The 25,601-nt window shown below is 45.0% G+C and overlaps 1 protein-coding gene across 6 annotated transcripts in view; it reads left to right on the top strand.

The window, feature by feature from the left end:
• Nucleotides 1-25,601, top strand: part of LOC121284387 (B-cell scaffold protein with ankyrin repeats-like) — a 252,263-nt gene that overhangs the window by 209,166 nt on the left and 17,496 nt on the right. For 5 of the 6 annotated variants that reach the window (XM_041199859.1, XM_041199831.1, XM_041199822.1 and 2 more), the window contains 2 exons: nt 10,631-10,690; nt 19,707-19,891. In XM_041199859.1, the coding sequence (XP_041055793.1) occupies nt 10,631-10,690; nt 19,707-19,891 (245 nt within the window). The remainder of the gene's footprint in view (nt 1-10,630; nt 10,691-19,706; nt 19,892-25,601) is intronic. The other variant, XM_041199838.1, reaches the window with a different exon arrangement.

Genomic DNA, 25,601 nt, shown 5'->3' with positions numbered 1-25,601 from the left:
TCCATTAGGAGTATTGATCCTCCTCCAGGTCAAGTGAGTGGGAATGAAATACTTCCTCCACAAGTGATGACCAGAGAGAAAGCTGGCTGCACAGCAGAGTGGGGAAAGGCCTCTGTAATTCAGCTGCTGGTGTTGGGTGCTGGGGAATGTTGTGTTGTTGTAGGGGATTCTATAATTAGGGGAATTGATAGCATCCTTTGTAAGCAGGATCAAGAGTCCTGCATGGTATGTTGCCTGCCCGGTGCCAGGGTGAGGGACATCTCTGACCAGCTTGAAAGGATATTGGAGAGGGAGGGGGAGGATCCAGTTGTTGTGGTCCAGGTCGGGACAAATAGCATAGGTAAGACTAAGAAAGAGGACCTGTTTGGGGATTTATCAGGAGCTAGGAACTAAATTAAAGAACAGGTCCTCAAGGGTTATAATCTCCGGATTACTACCTGAGCCACGTGCAAATTGGCATAGGGACACGAGAATAAGGGAAGTAAACACGTGGCTAAAGGAGTGGTGCGGGAAAGAGGGGTTCCATTTGGTGGGGCACTGGCATCAGTATTGGAACAGGAGGGATCTGTACCGTTGGGACAGTCTCCACCTGAACCGATCTGGGACCAATGTTCTAGCGAAAAGGGTAAATAGGGTGGTCAACAGGACTTTAAACTAGAAAGTGGGGGGTGAGGGAAGGGTAAAACTCCAAGATGTATGACTAATGGGAAACAAAGCAGCAGGTTAGCATGTGGGGGGGTGGATTTAACTTCATGGAAAGTTATGAAAAAACTGAAAAGAAAGGAGAGCCCAGTAGAGGCTATTAAAGTCTCCAGTACACAAAATAGGACAGAGTGTTTGGAAAGGGCTAGGAATCTAACTTCAAGCACATCAGATAAAGGGACGACAATGAGAAAGGGGATGGGAAATACAGGACTGAAGGTGTTGGATCTGAATGCACACAGTATACGAAATGAGGTAAATGAGCTTGTGGCGCAGATTGAAATTGGCAGGTATGATGTGGTGGGCATCACGGAGACATGGCTGCAAGGGGATCAGGACTGGGAGCTAAATATCCAAGGATATACATCCTATCAAAAAGATAGGCAGGTTGGCAGAGGGGGTGGAGTTTCTTTGTTAGTAAGAAATGAAATTAAATCGATAGCAAGAAATGACGTAGGGTGAGATGATGTAGAATCTGTGTGGGTAGAGTTGAGGAATCGCAAATGTAAAAAAACCATAATGGGAGTTATGTACAGGCCTCCGAATAGTAGTCAGGATGTGGGGCACAAGATACACCAGGAGGTAGAAAAGTTGTGTAAGAAAGGCAAGGTTACAGTGATCATGGGGGATTTCAATATGCAGGTAGACTGGGAAAATCAGGTTGGTAGTGGATCCCAAGAAAAGGAATTTGTGGAATGTCTACGAGGTGGCTATTTGGAGCAGCTTGTGGTGGAGCCCACTAGGGAACAGGCAATTCTAGATTTAGTGATGTGTAATGAGGCAGATTTGATAAGGGCGATTAAGGTGAAGGAACCCTTAGGAGGAAGTGACCATAATATGATAGAATTTACCCTGCAATTTGAGAGGAAAAAGCTGGAAACAGATGTAACGGTATTACAGTTGAATAAAGGCTAATACAGAGGCATGAGGGAAGAGCTGGCCAGAATTGACTGGGAGATGAGCCTAGCAGGAAAGACAGTGGAACAGCAATGGCAGGAGTTTCTGGGAGTAATTTGGGAGACACAGCAAAAATTCATCCCTAAGAAGAAGAAGCATACTAAAGGGAGGACGAGGCAACCATGGCTGACAAGAGAAGTCAGGGATAGCATAAAAGCTAAAGAGAAAGCATACAATGCGTCAAAGAGCAGTGGGAAACCAGGGGATTGGGAAGCCTACAAAGACCAACCGAGGACAACTAAAAAAGAAATAAGGAGGGAGAAGATTAAATATGAGGGTAAACTAGCCAGTAATGTAAAAGAAGATTGCAAGAGTTTTTTTAGATATATAAAGAGTAAGAGAGAGGCAAAAGTGGACACTGGGCTGCTGGAAAATGACGCTGGAGAAGTGGTAGTGGGGAACAAAGAAATGGCGGAGGAACTGAATAGGTACTTTGCGTCAGTCTTCACAGTGGAAGAACGAGTGACATCCCCAAAGTGCAAGAGAGTCGGGGGGCAGAGGTGAGTATGGTGGCCATTACCAAGGAGAAGGTGCTAGGAAAACTGAAAGGTCTGAAGGTGGATACCTCACCTGGACCAGATGGATTACACCCCAGAGTTCTGAAGGAGATAGCTGAAGAGATACTGGAGGTGTTAGTGGTGATCTTTCAGGAATCACTGGAGTCAGGGAGGGTCCCAGAGGACTGGAAAATCGCTAATGTAACCCCCCTGTTTAAGAAGGGAGTGAGGCAAAAGATGGGAAATTACAGGCCGATTAGCCTGACCTCGGTCGTTGGTAAGATTTTAGAGTCTATTATTAAGGATGAGATTACTTGGAAGCGCATGGTAAAATCGGGCAAAGGCAGCATGGTTTCATCAAGGGGAGGTCATGCCTGACAAATCTGTTAGAATTCTTTGAGGAGGTAACGAGTAGGTTAGACAAAGGAGAGCCAATGGCTGTTATCTACTTGGACTTCCAGAAGGCCTTTGACAAGGTGCCGCACAGGAGGCTGCTCAGTAAGATAAGAGCCCATGGTGTTAGAGACAAGGTACTAGCATGGATAGAAGATTGGCTGTCTGGCAGGAGGCAGAGAGTGGGGATAAGGGGGTCCTTCTCAGGATGGCAGCCGGTGACGAGTGGAGTTCCGCAGGGGTCAGTGTTGGGACCACAACTTTTCACTTTATTCATTAATGATCTAGATGAAGGAACTGAGGGCATCCTGGCTAAGTTTGCAGATGATACAAAGATAGATGGAGGTACAGATAGTATTGAGGAGGCGGGGAGGCTGCAGAAGGATTTGGACAGGTTAGGAGAATGGGCAAAGAAGTGGCAGATGGAATACAACATGGGGAAGTGTGAGGTCATGCACTTTGGTAGGAAGAATAGAGGCATAGACTATTTTCTAAATGGGGAGAGAATTCAGAAATCTGGAGTGCAAAGGGACTTGGGAGTCCTAGTCCAGGATTGTCTTAAGGTTAACTTGCAGGTTGAGTCGGTAGTTAGGAAGGCAAATGCAATGCTGGCATTTATTTTGAGAGGACTAGAATATAAAAGCAGGGATGTGCTGCTGAGGCTTTATAAGGCTTTGGTCAGACCACATTTAGAATATTGTGAGCAATTTTTGGCCCTGTATCTCAGGAAGGATGTGCTGGCCCTGGAGAGGGTCCAGAGGAGGTTCACGAGAATGATCCCAGGAATGAAAAGCTTAACTTATGAGGAACGTTTGAGGACTCTGAGTCTATACTCGATGGAGTTTAGAAGGATGAGGGGGTATCTGATTGAAAATTACAGAATACTGAAAGGCCTGGATAAAGTGGACGCGGGGAAGATGTTTCCATTAGTAGGAGAGACTAGGACCCGAGGGCACAACCTCAGAGTAAAGGGAAGACCTTTTAGAACAGAGATGAGGAGAAACTTCTTTAGCCAAGAGAGTGGTGAATCTATGGGATTCGTTACCACAGAAGGCTGTGGAGGCCAGGTCATTGAATGTATTTAAGACCAAGATAGATAGGTTCTTGATTGGTAAGGGGATCAAAGGTTACGGGGAAAAGGCGGGAGAATGGGTTGAGAAACTTATCGGCCATGATTGAATGGTGGAGCAGACTCGATGGGCCGAATGGCCTAATTTCTGCTCCTATGTCTTATGGTTAACCAGCTGGAACAGAGGCCCCAAGATCACTGGCTGGGCCTCAGCTGAAGTATTGTGTTCAATTGTGGGCACCGCACTTTAGGGAGAATGTCAAGGCCTCGGAGAAGGTGCAGAGGAGATACTGGGGATGAGGGACTTCAGTTAATGTGGAGAGGCTAGAGAAGCTGAGATTGTTTTCCTCAGAGCAGGGAAGGTTAAGGAGAAATTTAATAGAGGTGTTCAAAATCATGAAGGGTTTTGACAGAGTAAACAGGGAGCAATTGTTTCAACTGGCAGGAGGGTCAGTAACCAGACAGACACTGATTTAAGGTAAAACAAAAACAGAATTACCTGGAAAAACTCAGCAGGTCTGGCAGCATCGGCGGAGAAGAAAAGAGTTGACGTTTCGAGTCCTCATGACCCTTCGACAGAACTTGCGTTCGAGTCCAAGAAAGAGTTGAAATATAAGCTGGTTTAAGATGTGTGTGTGGGGGGCGGAGAGATAGAGAGACAAAGAGGTGGAGGGGGGGGTTGGGGGGGTGTGGTTGTAGGGACAAACAAGCAGTGATAGAAGCAGATCATCAAAAGATGCCAACGACAATAGTACAATAGAACACATAGGTGTTAAAATTAAAGTTGGTGATATTATCTAAACGAATGTGCTAATTAAGAATGGATGGTAGGGCACTCAAGGTATAGCTCTAGTGGGTTTTTTTTTATATAATGGAAATAGGTGGGAAAAGGAAAATCTTTATAATTTATTGGAAAAAAAAGGGGGAAGGGGGAAACAGAAAGGGGGTGGGGATGGGGGAGGGAGCTTACGACCTAAAGTTGTTGAATTCAATATTCAGTCCAGAAGGCTGTAAAGTCCCTAGTCGGAAGATGAGGTGTTGTTCCTCCAGTTTGCGTTGGGCTTCACTGGAACAATGCAGCAAGCCAAGGACAGACATGTGGGCAAGAGAGCAGGGTGGAGTGTTGAAATGGCAAGCGACAGGGAGGCTTGGGTCATTCTTGCGGACAGACCGCAGGTGTTCTGCAAAGCGGTCGCCCAGTTTACGTTTGGTCTCTCCAATGTAGAGGAGACCACATTGGGAGCAACGGATGCAGTAGACTAAGTTGGGGGAAATGCAAGTGAAATGCTGCTTCACTTGAAAGGAGTGTTTGGGTCCTTGGACGGTGAGGAGAGAGGAAGTGAAGGGGCAGGTATTGCATTTTTTGCGTGGGCATGGGGTGGTGATTTAAGGTAATTGGCAAAAGAGGGGAGATGAGGAGAACTTTATTTTCACGCAGCGAGTTGTTGTGATCTGGAATGTGCTGCCTGAAAGCAGGATGGAAACAGATTCAATAGGAACTTTCAAAAGGAAATTGGATAAATACATGTAAAGGAAACATTTACTGGGCTATGGGGGAAGAGTAGGGAGAATGGGACTAATTGGATTCTTTCAAAGAACCAGCACAGGTCTAATGGACCAAATGGACTCCTTCTGTGCTGTGAGATTTTATGGTTTGAAGAGGAGGAATATGGAAGGATTCAATGAATGGGATTAAAGTTGACAGCTTCAACCGAAAAGTTAGCAAGTAGTCGATAGGCCGAATGGCTTCCCTTTGAGCTGTAATTTCCATATACATAAATAAGAGTTTTGCAAATTAGACTTCTGTTTAGGAAAGGAAAATAGTCCTCCCCATTACTACCAACCCTTTCTCAAAAAACAAGTTTGACTATGAGAAGCTGGCTGATTCACTCAGCTCTGTGTGTGCTCAGGGATTTATTAATAGTGCTGATGTAGTTTAGACCATTAAAAGACTGCAGGTCTCAGCACAAACTGAAATCACATCAATTAAACTACTTACTGCCCAATCAATAGGATTGTTGAGTGTTTCCTGCAGTCTGATTCAATTTATTAACATTATTGACCTGTTTGATCCCAGGCACTTAGATCTCATTTCAATAGCATTGTACTCCAAGGGGTTAAGTACAAGTTTTACTGAGGAGTATTGTGTGATTAAGACTGAAGAGAGGGGCCACCTGTGATTCCAGCTATCCTTTCAGGGCCTCACCTCAGTTCTCATGAGTTTCATCGCACATGACGTTTTTAAATGAATTCCTCATTCGTACACCAGTGAAAAATGCCAACTCTGAAAACTGGCAAAACTAATAAACACAAAACCTATTCAATAAACTCATACAACAGCAGCTGGCATTTATGTAGCACATTCAACATCGTAAAATGTCCCAAAGTGGTTAACGAGAGTGATATTAATAAAAACATACTTTTGAAACTAAGCCACATTAAGAGATATTAGCTTGTTCCAAAAGGTAGATTCCAAAGAGCATCTTAAAGGAGGAGAGAGGGGTGAGGAAATTTAGGCGAGTGTTCCAGAGCTTCGGGCTCTGGAGAAGCAAGGTAGCAGATTCAGTTGAAACTTTCAAAAGGGAATTCCAAATATACGTGGAAAAATAATACAGGACTGTGGGTAAAGTGTGAAGTGGAGAGTGGGACTAATTGGAAAGTTCTTTCAAAGAACTGGCAGAGGCATGATGGGCTGAATGGCCCCTTCTGTCCCTCCCTATATCTGAAGGGCCTGTAAAGCATTTGAGATCTCTGTGCATCTTCATTTCTGGCCTCTTCTACATTCTTGATTTTAATTGCGCCACTATTGAAGGCCAGGCCTCCAACAGATTTAGCCCTAAGCTCCGGACTTCCCTAAAATTTCTCCACTTCACTCTCTCCTCCTTTAAAATGCTCCTTAAAACTGACCTCTCTGAACAAACTAATGGGCTGAATTTTATGGTGCCCCCAGTGGGCATGTTTCCCGTGGGGGTGTGGGCACATAAAAAAAGGGTGGGCACCCACCCCACCACCTTCCCGCCCAACCCCAAGCTCACCCCCATAATATGGGAGGTGGGTGAGCGTGAAATCGGCAGCCTGTCTGCCATAGTTAAATAGTCAAGGGTCAATTAGGCTTATTATCAAGCCAACTGACCCGGATAATATGCTGCCCAAGTCACAAAACGTTTGGCGTCAGCAGTCTGGCAGGAGAAGGCAACCTGACCTTTTCACTTAAACGTCTAAAGGTTGGTAGGAGGGGGGTTCACTCTTTGGGGGCTGTCCTTTGCTAATTGTGGGTTGGCTCCTGTTAGGTGGAACCCCGTGCCACTGCCCCCCCCCCCCAACCCCCCCACACCCCGCTCCCTCCCTTAAACCCCCCCCCTCCCTAACCTACCCAAACCCTCCCGGTCCAAGACCCTGGGCTTATCTGCCCCAGGGCTCCATGGGTCTTGATCTACTTTACCTTCTGCAGTCCCTGCAGCAGCCACTGATGCCTTCTGGGTGCTGCCAGGACTGATGTAGCTGCCAACCAATCAAATTGGCTGGCAGCTCCAGGGGGCGGGACTTCCTCCCCAACGTGGGGCGGAGGTCCCACTCGACCCTGGTTAGTCCGCCCTGTAGCACTTAACGCTTGTGGGGTGGGTCATGCGGATGTTGTCTCGCCCGAGATCTCTTACTGTGGCTCAGTATCAATGGGATTTTTTATTAATGTCACTCTTGTTAACCAATTTAGGACATTTGGGCCAATAATGGTAATAAGTTGAATCAGACTGCAGGAGACCCAAATGGGGGATGGTAGCATAGTAGTAATGTCACTGGACTAGTAATCCAGAGGCCCAGGGGACATGAGTTCAAATCCCAGCATGGCAGTTGGTGGAATTTAAATTCAATTAATAAATCTGGAATTGAAAGCTAATCTCAGCGAAGGTGACCATGAAGCTATCATCAATTGTTGTAAAAACTCATTAACTGCCCTCTGAAATGGCCTAGCAAGCCACTCAGCTCAAGGGCAATTAGAGATGGGCAACAAATGCCCATCTTGCCAGCAATGTCTAATAAAAAAAAGCAAAACTCCCCAAAGTCATTGTTTGTATGTGGCTCAGATTTTAGATTAAGATGGGTGATTAGTACCTGAATATATCTGGAGCTTGAATCAAAGCAGGTACAGCTTTTCAGACTGTGATGCCAGCGCAAATAAAGCAGAAACAGAAGCAGAAACCAAGCGCATCTCCATCTCATTCCACCACTGTAACATCATCCGACTCCACTCCTGCCTCATCTCACCTTTGTTAGCTGTCGACTTGACTGCTCCAATATGCTCCTAGCAGCCTCCTATCCCCATCATTCTATAAACTTCAGCTCTCACCCAAAACTCTGCTGTCTATATCCTAATTTGTACTAAGTCCCATTCACCATCACCTCGCTGCTCCCTGACCTACACTGGCTCCCGGTCAAGCAATGCCTCAGTTTTAAAATTCTGACCCTTGCTTTCAAATCCCTCCATGGCCTCACCCCTCCCTATCTCTGTAACTTCCTCCAGCCCTACAATCTCCGAGATTTCTGTGCTCCTCCTGTTCTAGCCTCTTGCGTATCCCCAATTTTAATCGCTCCACCATTGGCAGCCATGCCTTCAGCTGCCTGGACCCTAACCTCTGGAATTCCCTCCACCTCTCTGCCTCTCCTTCTTTTTGATGCTCCTTGAAACTGCCCTCTTTAATTAAACTTGCAGTCACCTGTCCTAATATCTCCTCATGTGACTTGGTGTCAAATTTTCACTGGTAACATCCCCGTGAAGCTGCTTTGGAAGTTTAATTGCATTCAAAGTGCTATATAAATCCAAGTTGTATTGTGGTAGAGCCCCCTTTAATTTTTTCTGATTGGACAGAATAATTTTATAGCCTTGTCCCCAACCTGCATATCCTACAACTATCCCTTCCCATCGGTTGGTTATTTAGGGTCTGGCTATCATCTGGTTTCAGTTTGGAGTGAGTGAAACAATGAAGAAACTGTAGCTGTTTAGTGACTATCCTGGACCTTGTGATAGGAACAAACAAATATTGAAAGTTATGATCACTGTAGTCTCCAGCATTCAAAAAAACACATTGACTCCCAATTGTAGAGAGGAGTAGAACCAATAAACCATTTACTGTCAAACAGCTGCACCCGTGGGTTGTCCATCATTCAGTTTGGAAATGGGTCCTAGCACAGATAAGGCAAGATGGGATCTCCACCAGTTTATCGCCTTCTCACAGTGATAGACAGAGTGGAGACAGGATTTTAGACAAATCAAATACAAAGAAATTATTCCCACTGGAAAGCTGGTCAGTAATGAAAGAACATATTGAAGGTAATTGGAAAAAAGTACCAGAGGGGAGATGAGGAGAATTATTTTAGAAGCGAGTTGTTATGAACTGGAATGTACTGCCTGAAAGAAGATAGAAAGAGGTATTAGGTATCAGTGCTTGATCAAAGAGGTAGGTTTTAAGGAGCATCTTAAAGGAGAGAAGTGGTGCAGCTTAAGGAGGGAATTCCAGAACTTAGGGCCCAAGCAGCTGAAGACATGGCCACCAATGGTGCAGCAAAGGAAATTGGGGATGCTTAAGAGGCCAGGACTGGAGAAATGCAGAAATCTCAGCGGATTGCAGAGTTGTTACAGTGATAGGGCAGGGCGAAAGCCATGGAGGAATTTGAAAACAAGGTTAAGAGTTTTAAAATTAAGGCATACCTGACTAGTAGCCAAAATAGATCAATGAGCATCATGGTGATGGCTGAATAATACGAGTTAGGATACAGGCAGCAGAGTTATATATGGCTCAAGTTCACAGATGGTGGAAGGTGGGAGAAAACTAGGAGAGCATTAGAATAGGCGATAGTTGTAGTCAAAGGTAAGCACCATCATTGGTGGTTTAAACTGAATGGCTTGCTTTCTGTGCAGTAGTATATCATTCTAAGTTGGAAGGTACAACATTTTAATAGGAAGAACGAGGAGAAGCAATATAAACTAAAGCATATAATTCGAAAGAGGGCAGAGGTATAGAGAGATTGGGGTGGGGGCGGGGTTGCATATGTGAACAAGCATTAAAGGTGACAGGGCAGGTAGAGAAAGTGGTAAAAGAGCATACAAGATTTTGGGCTTCTGAAATCGAGGCATAGGGTACAAAAGCAAGGAAGTTATGATGAACCTTTACAAAACACTAGTTCAGCCCCAACTGGAGTATTGTATCCAATTTTTCCACTGCACTTTAGGAAGGATTAGGGTTAGGGTGTTGGGTTAAAGTTAGCCTTCAGAGAGGGTGCAGAAAATATTCACCAGAATGGGTTCAAGGATGAGGAACTTCAGTTACGCGTATAAATTGGAGAAACTGGGGTTGTACTCCTTAGAGAAGAGAAGATTAAGAGGGGATCTGATAGAGGTATTCAAAATCATATGGGGTCTGGACAGAATAGATGGAGAGAAACTGTTCCCCTTAGCAGAAAGGTCAAGGACCTGAGGACACTGGTTTAAGGTAATTGACAAAATACCCAAAGGCAACATGAGGAAAAACAGTTTTTTTGCAGCAGTGGTTAAATTTGGAATGCCTGAGAGTGTGGTGGAGATGGATTCAATCGTGGCTTTCAAAAGGGAATTGGATCATTGTCTGAAAAGAGCAGGGCCGTGGGGAAAAGGCTGGTGAGTGGGACTAAATGAATCGCTCTGGTAAAGAGCCAGCACAGACATGACAGGCCAAATGACCTCCATTTGTGCTGTAACCATTCTATGATTCTATGACCCGAAAACTCTCCATCTAGACTCTTTGATAAGAATGTTATTCAACATCCACCAAAAGAATCAATGTGAACTATGATTAAGTGAACATATCTCAATGAATGTACAAATTTTTGGTTATACTCTTGCAATGACATCAGTGCTTCAAACCCAGCCCCAAGTGTATCCGATTGGGTTAATGTTGGCCAGAGGAGACTCCAAGAGAGGTAAAGATCAAATGTTATTGCTCAGGAACTTACAACAAGTACTGATATGACTTTGTGTTAGTGTTTCAGCAAAAGACCGGAAAAGGAATTGAGGACAAACTCTACTCTGTCCCCAAAAGAGGTAGGGAGCTTTGCTATTGTTGGTGTCTCGTGGTAACTTGGAGGGTAGATGGGTTTTCTCAGTTTGTGGCTTTGAGGTATCATTAATCAAACTTGAGCACTGTCGAGTTGTTTTTCTCACTGTGCAAAACCAACACGGTACATCTTCCATGAAGCATCACGTACAGCAAACCCCATCATTATCCATATATGTATATATATATATATATATATATATATAAAAATATAAAAACAAAAACAAAAACAGAATTACCTGGAAAAACTCAGCAGGTCTGGCAGCGTCGGCGGAGAAGAAAAGAGTTGACGTTTCGAGTCCTCATGACCCTTCGACAGTTCTCTCTGAACTTACTGCACTCCATTCTCTCAGGTCCAACTCTGACATTGTCATCAAACCCGCTAACAAGGGTGGTGCTGTTGTCTGGCGCACTGACCTCTACCTCGCAGAGGCTGAGCGTCAACTCGCAGACACTTCCTCCTACCTCTCCCTGGACCATGACCCCACCACTGAACATCAAGCCATTGTTTCCAGGACTGTCACTGACCTCATCTTCTCTGGGGATCTCCCTCCCACAGCTTCCAACCTGATAGTCGCCCAACCTCGGACGGCCCGCTTCTATCTCCTACCCAAAATCCACAAACAAAACTGCCCCGGTACACCGATCGTCTCAGCTTGCTCCTGCCCCACAGAACTCATTTCTCGTTATCTTGACTCCCTTCTCTCTCCCCTTGTCCAGTCCCTTCCCACCTACATCCGTGATTCCTCTGACACCTTACGTCACATCAACAATTTCCAGTTCCCTGGCCCCAACCGCTTCCTCTTCACCATGGACGTCCAATCCCTCTACACCTCCATCCCCCACCAGGATGGTCTGAGGGCCCTTAGCTTCTTCCTCGAACAGAGGCCCGAACAATCCCCATCCACCACTACTCTCCTCCGTCTGGCTGAACTTGTTCTCTTGCTGAACAATTTCTCCTTCAACTCCTCTCACTTCCTCCAAATAAAAGGTGTGGCTATGGGTACCCGCATGGGCCCCAGCTATGCCTGTCTCTTTATGGGATATGTGGAACATTCCTTGTTCCAGTCCTACTCCGGCTCCCTTCCACAACTCTTTCTCCGGTAAATCGATGGTTACTTCGGTGCCACTTCATGCTCTCGTTGGGATTTGGAAAAATTTATTAATTTTGCTTCCAATCTCCACCCCTCCATCATTTTCACGTGGTCCATCTCTTGACACTTCCCTTCCCTTCCTTGACCTCTCTGTCTCAATCTCTTGTGATAGACTGTCCACCAATATCCATTACAAATCCACCGACTCCCACAGCTATCTCGACTACAGCTCCTCACACCCCGCTTCCTGTAAGGACTCCATCCCATTCTCTCAGTTCCTTCGCCTCCGTCGCATCTGTTCCGATGATGCTACCTTCAAAAACAGTTCCTCTGACATGTCCTCCTTCTTCCTTAACCGAGGTTTTCCACCCACGGTCGTTGACAGGGCCCTCAACCGTGTCCGGCCCATCTCCCGCGCATCCGCCCTCACACCTTCTCCTCCCTCCCAGAAACATGATAGGGTCCCCCTTGTCCTCACTTATCACCCCACCAGCCTCCGCATTCAAAGGATCATCCTCCGCCATTTCCGCCAACTCCAGCATGATGCCACCACCAAACACATCTTCCCTTCACCCCCCCTATCGGCATTCCGTAGGGATCGCTCCCTCTGGTCCACTCCTCCATCACCCCCTACTCCTCAACCCCCTCCTATGGCACCACCCCATGCCCACGCAAAAGATGCAACACCTGCCCCTTCACTTCCTCTCTCCTCACTGTCCAAGGACCCAAACGCTCCTTTCAAGTGAAGCAGCATTTCACTTGCATTTCCCCCAACTTAGTCTACTGCATTCGTTGCTCCCAATGTGGTCTCCTCTACATTGGAGAGACCAAACGTAAACTGGGCGACCGCTTTGCAGAACACCTGCGGTCTGTCCGCAAGAATGACCCAAACCTCCCTGTCGCTTGCCATTTTAACACTCCACCCTGCTCTCTTGCCCACATGTCTGTCCTTGGCTTGCTGCATTGTTCCAGTGAAGCCCAACGCAAACTGGAGGAACAACACCTCATCTTCCGACTAGGCACTTTACAGCCTTCCGGACTGAATATTGAATTCAACAACTTTAGGTCGTGAGCTCCCTCCTCCATCCCCACCCCCTTTCTGTTTCCCCCTTCCTTTTTTTCCCAATAAATTATAAAGATTTTGCTTTTCCCACCTATTTCCATTATTTTAAAAAAAAACACCCCCACTAGAGCTATACCTTGAGTGCCCTACCATCCATTCTTAATTAGCACATTCGTTTAAAAAGAGTTCTGTCGAAGGGTCATGAGGACTCGAAACGTCAACTCTTTTCTTCTCCGTCGATGCTGCCAGACCTGCTGAGTTTTCCCATCATTATCCAATCTGTCCAACCGTGGCTGAGGCTGCCACCTGGTGGCAAACATCTGGAAATTCAGCCACATATTTTCTTTGCCATTTTCCTGTCCATCACCAAGCATTTGAATTTCTGTAAATTTTAATTAACTATTTCTCAGAATCAGAGAAAAATATACAATGAGAATTCATCACTTTTGAAAGTAATTATATTTTACAGTCATTTTGGATGAAATAGTTCCATTATTTTTGAATTCAATCAGTTTTATAATAACTTAATAAAGAGGTTCATCAATATTTTACTGAGAATTCTCCAGTGCATCTCCATATCTTGTAAATTGTAACCAGCTGCAGTAAACTTCACACACTCCAAAATACCACATTGAATTCTTACCCTTTCCACATCTGCAGAATACTCTGACTATAGACAAGTTACTCTGGACTGCAAGGTACTCTTCACCACAATGCTTGGTTGTGTATGTGGACTATATTGACACAAAGGCATATCACAATGCACTGAAATACCTCTCTCCAATACTTTAATAACCAGGTCATGATGAAGAAGTTAATCATCAGAAAAGTTGGGAGTGTCGTAAGCGCACACAGGCACACAAACAAAGAAATCACAAATGTGCACAGTTCACGTTTCCATAGAACCATAGAAAAGTTACAGTGCAGAAAGAGGCCATTCAGCCCATAGTGTCTGTGCTGTCCAAATATTACTACAAGGATATAGAGGGACTGGAGGAAAAATGGAAAACAGATTTTCAAAGATGACACAAGAATTGGAGAGGTTATAACTGTCGGGAAAGACGACCTAGAACTAGGGGTCACTGTTTAAAAATAAGGATCACCCATTTAGAATGGAGATGAGGTGAAATTTTTTCTCTCAGAGGGTCATGAATCTTTGGAACTCTCTCCCTGAAAAGGCAGTGGAAGCAGAGCCTTTGAAGACAACCTGCTAGGACTCTTCTTCAGAAAAGGCTGAGTGTTGACTTGATAGAGATCTTTAAAATTATGAAGGGATTTTATAGGGTAGATCTAGAAAAGATGTTTCGAATTGCGGGTCAGTCTAAAATTAGGAAGCATCTATATAAGATTGTCACTAACAAATCCAATAGGGAATTCAGGAATGCATACGAACATATGAACAAGGAGCAGGAGTAGGCCATTGGGCCCCTTGAACCTGCTCTGCCATTTAATAAGATCATGGCTGATCTGATAGTAATCTCAAATCTGCATCCCACCTACCCCCAATAACCTATCACCCCCTTGTTTACCAAGAATCTATCCACCTCTGCCTTAAAAATATTCAAAGGCTCTGATTCCATTGCCTTTTCATGGAGAGAGTTCCAAAGATACATGACCCTCTGAGAGAAAAAATTTCACCTCATCTCCATTCTAAATGGGTGATCCTTATTTTTAGACAGTGACCCCTAGTTCTAGATTCTCCCACAAGAGGAAACATCCTATTTACTCCAACTCTGTCAAGACCTCTCAGGATCTTATATTTTTCAGTCAAGTCGCTTCTTTCTCTTTTAAACTCCAGTGGATACAAGCCTAACCTGTCCAACCTTTCCTCGTAAGACAACCCGTTCATTCCAGATATTAGTCTGGTAAACCTTATCTGAACTGCTTCCAACGCATTTATTTCCTTCCTTGAAGAAGGTAACCAATACTGTGCACAGTATTCCAAATGTGATCTCACTAGTGCTCTGTGTAACTGAAGCATAACCTCCCTACTTTTTTAATCACACCCTCTCGCAATAAACAATAACGTTCTGTTAGCATTCCTATTTACTTGCTGTACTTACACATTAACCTTTTGTGATTCATGCACTAAGACACCCAGATCCCTCTGCATTTCTGAGCTCTGCAATCTCTCACCATTTAGATAATATGCTGCTCTTTTATTCTTCCTGCCAAAATGGACAATTTCACATTTTCCTGCATTGTACTCCATTTGCCAGATCTTTGCCTACTCACTTAACCTATCTATATCTTTTTGTAGCCTCCTTTTGCCCTCTTCACAACTTACTTTCCTACCTATCTTTGTGTCATCAGCAAATTTGGTAACCATCCCATCAGCCCCTTCATGCAAGTCATTTATATAAATTGTAAACAGTCAAGGTCCTAGCACTGATCCCTGTGTCACACCACTCGTTACATCTTGCCAACCTGACAAAGACCCATTTATGCCTACTCTCTGCTTCCTGTTAGCTAGCCAATCTTCTTTTCCATGCCAATATGTTACCCCCTATACTGTGAGCTTTTATTTTCCACAATAACATTTGATGTGACACTTTATCAAAAGCCTAGTGGAAATCTAAGTACAGTACATCCACTGGTTCCCCTTTATCCACAGCACATGTTACTACCTCAAAAAACTCCAATAAGTTGGTTAAACATTATTTCCCTTTCAAAAAACCATGTTGACTCTGCCTGATTACTTTGAACTTATCCAAGTGCCCTGCTATAGCTTCTGTAATAATAGCTTCTAACGTTTTCCCTATGACAGATGTTAAGCTAACCGGCCTGTAGTTTCTTGTTTTCTGTTTCCCTCCCTTTTTGAATAATGGAGTTACATTTGCTGTCTTGCAATCTAATGGGACCTTCCCCCAGTCCAGGGAGTTTTGGAAAATTAAATCCAATGCATCAACTATCTCACTAGCCACTTGTTTTAAGACTCTAGGATGAAGTCCATCAGGACCCGAATTCTTGTCAGCCCGCAGCTCCAACAGTACCACTTCTCTGGTGATTGTAATTTTCCTGAGTTCCTCCCTCCCTTCCATTTCATGTTTCATAGCTGCTTTTGGGATGTTACTTGTATCCTCTAATAGTGAAGAAATTGCAAAATACCTGTTCAATTCATCTATTATTTCCTTGTCTTCCATTATCAATTCTCCAGGCTCATTTTCTATAGGACCAACGCTCACTTTGTTAACTTGTTTCTATTTTAAATATTTTTAGAAACCCTCACTATCTGTTTTTATATTTCTGGCTTGCTTTCTCTTATACTCCAATTTTTCCCTGTTTTTTAATCTGTCAGCCATCCTTTGCTGTTCCTTATATTCTGTCCAGTCTTCTGTATCTTCCACCTATCTTTGCACAATTTTATGCTATTTCTTTAAGTTTGATACTATCTTTAACTTTTCTAGTTAACCCCGGATGGTGAGTCCATCCCTTGGACTTTTTTTTACTCGTTGGAATGTATCTATTCTGAAATATCCCCTTAAATATTTGCCACTGCATCTCTATTGACCTATCCCTTAACCTAATTTGCCAATTCACTTTAGCCAGCTCTGCTTTCATAATTGCCCTTATTTAAGTTTAAAAACATAGTCTTGGACCCAATCCTCTCTTCCTCAAACTGAATGTAAAATTCAATCATATCATGGTCACTGCTATCTAGGGGCACCTTCACTATGAGATCGTTAATTAATCCCATCTCGGTGCACAACAACAGGTCTAGAGTAGCCCACTCTCTATTTGGCTCCAGAACGTGCTGTTCTAAGAAACTATCCCGGAACCATTCTATGAACTCCTCATCTAGGCTATGTTTGCCCATCTGACTTTTCCAGTCTATATGTAGATTAGAATCTCCCATGATTATCCGTGTGCCTTTCTGACAAGCTCCAGTTATTTCTTCCTTTATGCTCCATCCTACCATGTGGTTACTGTTAGGGGGCCTGTACACAACTCCCACAAATGACTTATTGCCATTACCGTTTCTCATCTCTGCCCAAATTGTTTCTACATCCCGCTTTTCTGAACTTAGGTCATCCCTCTCTATTATGCTAATACCATTATTAACTAACAGAGCCACCCCTCCACCTTTTCCTCACTTCCTGTCCTTCCTAAATGCCCCGTATCCTTCAATATTCAGGTCCCAATCCATGTCCTCTGCAGCATTTGTAACAGTCCTCTGTAATAGCTATTAAATTGTACTTATTTATTTCTATGTGCACTGTCAGTTCATCTGTTTTGTTTTGAATACTTTGTGCATTCAGGTACAGAGCCTGTAGTTTTATCCTTTTATTATTTTTATAACCTCTAGTCTCATCTATTGATTTACTGTTAGATTTGTACTCTCTATCCCTTCCTGTCATGGCCTGTTTTTATTTCCCATAATATTACCTTTCCCTTTTGCCTTGTCTCTACTCTTTGATTTATCACATCTTCCCAAATTTGTACCCTTGCCCCCACTACTTAGTTTAAAACCCTCCCTATTTCCCTAGTTATATGGCTTGCAAGAACACTGGTCCCAGGACATTTCAGGTGTAGACCATCCCAACGGTACAGTTCCCACTTTCCCCAGTGCTGGTGCCAGTGCCCCACGAACTGGAACCCACTTCTCCCACACCGGACTTTGAGCTACGCATTCATCTCCCTAATTTGGTTTGCCCTATGCCAATTTGCACATGGCTCAGATAATAATCCAGAGATTATGACCTTTGAGGTTCTGCTTCTTAATTTGGTGCCAAGCTCCTCATACTGACTATGCAGAACCTCCTTCTTTGTCCGGCCTGTGTCGTTAGTACCTACATGGACCACGACAACTGTAACCCCCTCCCACTGCGAGTTCCTCTCCAACCCTGAGCAGATGTCCCAAACCCTGGCACCGGGCAGGCAACACACCCATCTGGACTCATGCTCTTTGCTGCAGAGAACAGTGTCAATCCCTCTGATTATACTGTCCCCTCTACCACTACATTCATTGTAATGCCCTGCTCTTGAATGGCTTCCTGTACCACAGTGCCATGGCCAATCAGCTCATCCACCCTGCAGCCCCCACTCTCACCCAAACAAACTGAAAAAAAACCTCAAACCTATTAGACAATTGCAAGAGTCAAGGCTCCTGCACTCCTGCCCCCTGGACCCCCTTACCTGCCTCACTTGCAGTCACACCCTCCTGTCCCTGACCAAATCAGAAGACCCTATCCTAAAGGGTGTGACCCCCTCCTTCAGTAAAGTGTCCAGGTAAGTTTCCCCCTCCCTTCTGTGCCACAGTGTCTGCAGCTCGGCCTCCGGCTCAATAACTCAGAGCTGAAGCTCCTGCAGCCTCAAACACTTACTGCAGACACATTTGCCCTGGATCACACTGGCATCCAGAAGCTCCCACATCCTGAAATTGCAGCACATCACCTGCTCTGCCATCTCCAATATGTGTTAATTAATTAATAATTGCTAATTAATTATAATTAATAAAGCCAACACCTCCTAATTGGTTTTGGAACTGCCAGGAAACTTTACAATACTGATAAAACAATACAGTACTTACAATAGTGATAAAACTAATAATACCAGTTACTGGTTTACCTGCTCCTGCACCAAAGTGGAAATCAAGTACTGGAGGCTGAAAAAGAGAAGAAAAAGCACCTCTTCCTTGCCCTCCACCGAACTCCCCAGTCAGCACGCTTTACTTCTTGCAGTAAACCTTACCTAAAGCACCTCGTTCCCCCTGTGCACTGAATTCACACTTGGAACCAAATTCCTAATTATACTCAAACTAAAACAAAAATACCTGGAAAAACTCAGCAGGTCTGGCAGTATCTGTGGAAGGGAGCACAGTCAACGTTTTGAGTCCGCACGACTCTTCAACAGTACTCAAAAACTCCCAAATATACTCACTTGTTCTCTGTCTCGCTCAGACCAAAGTCTCCCCTCATTGACCATACGCCTCTTACTGACCATACGCTTTAAAAGTCCCTTTCTTACATAGAGCTGTGATTTGTCACTCCCTAGCTTAGCTTCCTGCTATAGTAATCAACACCTATTCAGGCAAGGGCTTTCAGGTGATTGACAGTTAACTGCCAATAAGGCAGCTGCCCGTTTAACTAGACTATTTAACTTACTTAAAGGCTGCTAGTTCTAGGTTGTTAGTTCTAGGTCAGAATCTGACCCTTACTCTAAAATTGAACTTGAAAAGGATTTACCAGTTGAATTCCCACTTTGAACCAAATTCCCAACTATACCCAGTCAGGCCAAGTCTCCCCTCACTGACCATGCGCCTCTCACTGACTGGGAGTAGTGAGGGTTACGTTGGAAAACAGCCAAAAATGGGCTTAGGGATTATGGCGCGTGATTAGCCTGCACTGATTCATTGTGTCGTAGGTAAATTGATGCTGCCCATTGCTTTACACAACTGAAGTGTGCAGCCAGTGCCCTTCACCCTTGGCTACACATATTGGATATAGCTGGTGGTCAATGCCACTTAAAGACAGTCTGCAATGTTGGAAGAGGAGGTGCAATACGGCTCCAAGAAATTCCAGCAGACATTAGGCACGCGCAAGCCTCTTTACCAAGTTGGTGTCTTGTACTGTCCCTGTCGGAAATGTTCTTGTGCATCTTGGAGTCTTAGTTGGCCATGTAGCTCTGTGAAAATGGGTGCTAAATGTCTCAGTTTAGCTCCAAGGGCTCCAGTAATGACTCCCATTATTTTCATGCATTATAATCACCGATGTTGAACAGTTCCTATGGAAACTCATTCCGATAACGTACCTCCTGACTGATCAGTGTAAGGCTGTAGGGATGTGTTAAATTATTCAGCAGCAAAGTCCCTCACCATTTCTAATTGATCCTCTTTGTGCTGTGCAGCAGCCAGACCCAAGATCGATGAGAGCCCAATGTACGACACGTTCAGGACAGAGTACAATCCAGGACAGCAACAGCTAATCCACCTGCAAGAACAGGTCAAGAAGGGAGCTCTCACAGTGGATGAAGCACAGGAGAAGTTTAAACGATGGCAGATGGAACAGAAAGATCAAGATGCTGTACAACAGGTGCCAGAACAAAACCTGATTCATTTCCTACAAGATAGACCTGTAGGGGAAAGAGGTCGAGCCACTAACATGGAGTTAGGGCCACTTTCTTCCAAGGTTCTGAACTTAAGGTGGTATAACAAGGTTTGTTTGAAATAGCACAGGGATTTCCTTCCCTGACCCATTAGTCCAGGTGCGGACAGTTCACAAACTCAACCAGACAACTCGGGTAGGGAGTTTTCAGCGAGTAGATTTCCCAATAACGGGAGTGGTTTTTTTCTAGGTCAGCCCTGCCCCTTCAAGGAAAAGAACAGCCAATGCCTCTCTCTGCCAATCTGAGCCAATGGAACAATCCCACCATCCTGAACTCTGCGGGATGATTTGTCCTGTCTAAGTAACACCTTCCTTCATTGTGGAGAGAGTGAGAGAGCAAAGGGAAATCATTTTCTTATGCACAACATCAATTTCCTTGCAAAATAAACCAACCTAATATAGAAGTTGACATTGCCATCTTTATATCCTTCAAATGACTACATTTAATGCTCTAAAATTAACAGACTGTTGGGTCATGACTGCATTGGGATCTTGCTGTGCAAAACCATGTTTCTCTACAGTCGACAGTGGTGACACTTCAAAAGTACTTCATTGGCTGTAAAGTGCTTTGGGGCATCCTGAGATCATAAAAGGCACTGCAGAAATGCAAGTCTTTCTTTCTGAACTCTGCACATGAACATTCAAAATGAAGTGAGATAAACTGTACTTCATATTAAATCCTTACAGCTTCAAACGTCTCTTGTCTAAAACAGCCTTACATCTTATTGTCAAGGTTTTGTATAAGTATTTTTGTATTAGAAATTCTTATTTCCATGGATGGAGTTTTTTGACCCTGACTGGTCTCACCGAAAGTCAATGCATTTTTGGCTGAAGCTCCTGTGGCCTGACCTGCTACAACAGGAAAATCACAGCCCATATTTCTAATGGGAATTTCCGGTCAATTGTCACACTGTAATGACAATCTCCAGTAGGAGCAGTGTACCTTCCAGCTTTGTGACTCCCAGTCTGTACTGGAGATGATCCTATCAAATCCAGTCTGCTTCTTTTAGTGATTTTCTGCTTAAAACCTTTTATAGGTTGTGCTTAGACCACTGCTTGGAAGACTGTTCCACGTTCAGACAATCCTGGCACAGATATCATTCTCCAAAATTCTGCCTTCATTCTTTTGGTGATCTCTGAGATTTATGCCCTCTTGTTGCTGCATTAGCTTTATCAAAACCTCACAGCACAATCTGCTCCAGTCACTGAGAGAGAATTAGATGCAAACTGCAGGCCTGACCTGGTGTCAGAGACACCATTGAGTATCTCGTGGAGAGTTGCACCTTCACCCCCGTTGAGTGCGGATTTGAGATTTCAATTCCAGTTACCTGTTGCTTCCGTTTCATTAAATGCCAGATTGGGCCTGTAGAGAAATGGACTATTAGATCACAGAGGTTCCTGCACAATAATTCTGTACATGGTCCAGCAGGCTGTGTTAGGAGCATTGTAACTTTTTAAAATTAATTTATGTGATGTGGACATCGCTGGCTGGGCCAACATTTATTGCCCATCCCTAATTGCCCTTGAGAAGGTGGTGGTGAGCTGCCTTCTTGAACCGCTGCAGTCCATGTGGTGTAGGTACACCCACAGTGCTGTTAGGGAGGGAGTTCCAGGATTTTGACCCAGCGATATATTTCCAAGTCAGGATGGTGAGTGACTTGGAGGGGAACTTGCAGATGGTGATGTTCCCATCTGTCTGCTGCCCTTGTCCTTCTAGATGGTAGCAGTCATGGGTTTGGAAGGTGCTGCCTAAGGAGACTTGGCAAGTTGAAATGACTTGTGATTCTAGATTTTAAACAAGCTGGGTCTTTTCTTTAGAATAGAGAAGGCTGAGGAATGACCTTATGGAGATCTTTAACATTGTGAGAGGGTTTAATAGAGTAGATATAGGGAAGATGTTTCCACTTGTGGGTGAGACCAGAACTAAATATCAGTGATTGATAAATCCAATCGAGAATTCAGGAGAAACTTTTCTCAGATAGTGATGGGAATGTAGAACTCACTGCCACAGGGGGTGGTTGAGGTGAATAGTATGGATACATTTAAGGGGGAAGTTGGATAAATGCAGGAAAAAGAAAGGAATTGAAGGATGTGGTGATAGGGTGAGATGAGGAGGGGTGGGAAGAGGCTTGTGTGGAGCATAAACACCACAAGGACCAGCTGGGCTTTTTTCTAAGCTGTAAAGAACAACGATTCTACACAAATGAAGTTACAACACTTTGTTGCATCACATCATCATAATGATATAAGCCATGCTTGCGCCTTACATTGATGCCAAATAATGCCACCTCCCTCCCCCATCATACTCAGGTGATGCAACTGTCACTATATAATCCTACCGCCTCTTACCAACATGTGGATTCTCCTGTGCACTCACTCACTGACCAGCAAAAATGGCATTCACCAGCTGTTAACCTGCATCCCCATGTAAACAGTTCACTGCAGTAAGTGCAATACTTCAATCATTGTAACCCATTTGTACTCTTCATATCCACTAGAAAAGGCTCTTTGAAGAATTATTGAAGATGAGTTTTCATCAGCTGAAAATCGTTAACAAACGCCATTATTGCGGCTTCAGGACAAATACCATCTTCAAAAAGGACTCCTTTCTCTCTCTTTCTCTCTCACACACCATTGCCATCTGCTGCCAGAGGTCCTGCTACACACTTCTCTGCCTGAGAGTTGCCGTCCCAGCAACTAGACATATCACACGGTGACTGATTACCGTCAATTGTGAATTAGCAGGTTCGATTGAGCTATGAAAGCTAGCATATTCCAGTCTACGTTGGTGGCAGCATTCCCTTCATTCATCACCGATCTAGGTTTGCTGGAGATGAACCCCTCAGCCCCTCCTCCAAAATGGTCTTTCCAATTTGTTTCCCGTGAAAGAATATTGTGAAGGGTTAGCCATGTAGGGGTCTAGATCAGTGATATCTCCAGGGACCATATGATCAGCAGCACTAGCTGCTCATGTTGCAGCCTCCCTGTCAGACATCTCAGCATCTCCTTCCGGCACCAGAGTCCGCCTCCTCACACAGGATGCACCCTCTGAACTCCTGACACACACGTTCCTGGATTCCCCATCATTATGTGACTCCTCTTCACTCAGGCCACCGCTGGCTGCTGCTTCAGGTCCTGCTACAACATTAAGTGGGCTGCTTTCCTCCACATCATCCACCAGACCTTTGACATTGAGCAACCCCCCTCTGGGAACGGTCCTCTGAGGTTGCCCTCCAGCTACAGGTTCGATGTCATGGGTGCGACCGGTGTCAGGTTGTTTCCCTGTTTTGGCCAAAGTGCCCCTCTCCCAGTTCTGGCAGTGGCCGACAATATCAACAGCCATCCCTGGCCAGTAACACCATTTCCTGCCAGTGCAGCTATCTTCTCTGATGTTCAGCCTCGCACCTGATCATGAACCACAGTCAACACTTGATGCTTGAGATTGTTGGGCAGGATGAGTTGCTTCATCTCCCTCCTGTTATCATGAACCAGCCTTTAGAGAGCTCCACACTCCTCCCTGATCCTCTTCCAGCACCTCAGCAGTTTATGTGCCTGTTTGGACTCCTTCATTAGGCAGTGTCAGGTCGGTGGACGTTTCGCCTTCCAGCAGAAGCGAAATCTCCTGATGCCTTCGTCAACCAATTGAAGTTGCCTGAGCTCCTCTTTTGAGATAGATGGTAAAGGTGAAACTGTACATGGCTCCACTCGTCTGGAATGGGTCTGGATTTCCCTCATAAGCACATCAGGGATACCTGAACAACTCCCTGCCCAAATTCTGCAGAGGATTGGGGTGTGAATGCTGCCCTTTGCTTGAGGCATGGACATGGCATCAGCTGTAATCCTCTCTCAACTGGCATAAGTGGGTTCCCTTCCATGGTCAATCTTCCAGCTGATGGCCTCAGCATTTCCTTTACCTTTACCAGGTCTGCATCTTCTCTGGTGAGGGAGGAGGAATGAAGCTACGCTGGACAGGGTCACCATGCCTGACATCTATGTGGTTGTTGAGGGCGGACTCTTGGAAGTGCCAAACCCTGTTTCTATTCCAGTACCTCTTTTGAGCTTGCTCATTCATGGGGCTTGCTGTAGAGATTGGACAGCAGGGATTGGATTTGTGCTTGCTGTTCCACCTGCCTCTTCAGCCTGAGGTCTACATCCCTGCCTGTTCCAACAGTCATCCCTCTGACGGTGACCACTTTCCTGGTCTCAGGAGCCCCGTCTTCCCCTGTGGTCCGGGTGATATAATCTCATGTCTCAAATAAGGACAGTCAGTATTTGTTATTGTTAAGTCCCCTCTCGATGTCTTCACCCCTCATCTCTTCAGCGAGGTGATTTTTCAGCTGCATATGCCTGGTTGATTTGAAGGAGGGGTCCAGGGGGATGATGCAATCGAACAACTTCACCAGCTCCAGGGATACGGAAACCAGGTCCTCGCCTCCAGCTTGCTTGTACTGGTAAAACTTCTGCTGCAGCTGTGACAGGCTGCGACTGTCCCTAAACACCCATGCCAGAACTCAAAGATCCACTGCAGACTTCCTTGAAGACCTGCAGCCCTCCCTAGTATTTCCCAGTGAATGCTGCCTGCTTCCTCACGTTGAGGCCCCTGGATGTGTCCAGACCAGCTGTGCATCCTGGATCCAGATGATGAGAGAAAAAAAAATCCTCTCAGAGGGTCATGAGCCTTTGGAACTCTCTTCCCTGGAGAGTGGTGGAAGCAGCGTCATTGAATATTTTTAAAGCAAAATAGATAGATTCTTGAATAACAACGGGGTGAAAGGTTATAAGGGGTAGGCGAAAAGTGGAGTTGAGGCCACAGTCAGATCAGTCATGATCTTACTGAATGGCGGAACAGGCTCAAGCAGTGAAAGACCTACTCCTGTTCCTAATTTGTATGTAGGTACATGTTCCTTGGCCGCCAGGTCATTAGAGATCTCTGGTCTTCTCCCATATCTGTCCAGCTTCCTACCTGTCAGCAGGTGGAATATCCATGATGGGGTATTCTGTCTTTTCCTTGCTACATTAAAGGATGGAACTACTTCCTGGTCACTACTTCGACTCTCAGGTTCAACCTGTGAAAGTGCACCTGTGCTAGAGCTGCAGCTACTTCATCCTCCCTCACTGACAGGGCCAGTTTCAATTCTTCTATCATCCACTCCATCTGGGCCAGGCACCCATCCATTTCGTCCACCATGATTCGATGCCTGTATTGTGGAATTCCACTTCTGACACCAAAGTGTAACGTAGGGTTGAAGCACACAGACTGCACAAAGGTTAACACCTGCCACTGGCACCAAAGCTGAATAAACTCCTTGCTCCTCCCTGTCTCTGTGTTTGTCTCTCTCTCTCCCTCTCCCCCCACTTCTCTCTCTCTCTCTCTCTCTCTCTCCAGTCAGTCTGACTTGGTCTCCAATTCCCCTTCCTGGCTCTAGCCACCATCAGGTGCTTCAAACTGCCCTATTCCTAGCCTTGACTCCCTCCACACTGACATTCCCAACTTCTGGACTTAGCTTTGTTGCTTTCTCCCTCGCCTTATGGCATCTGGCTCTCCCTCTCAGCTTGCCAAAGACACTGTTCCCTGCAGGGACGGGCCTACAGGGGCCAACCAGTTCCCCTGCTCAGTGCTCTCCCTACCATCAGCAAC

The sequence above is a fragment of the Carcharodon carcharias genome, chromosome 1 (genome assembly GCF_017639515.1).
Source record: "Carcharodon carcharias isolate sCarCar2 chromosome 1, sCarCar2.pri, whole genome shotgun sequence".
Lineage (NCBI taxonomy): Eukaryota > Metazoa > Chordata > Chondrichthyes > Lamniformes > Lamnidae > Carcharodon > Carcharodon carcharias.
This window is presented reverse-complemented; position numbering and strand designations above follow the sequence as displayed.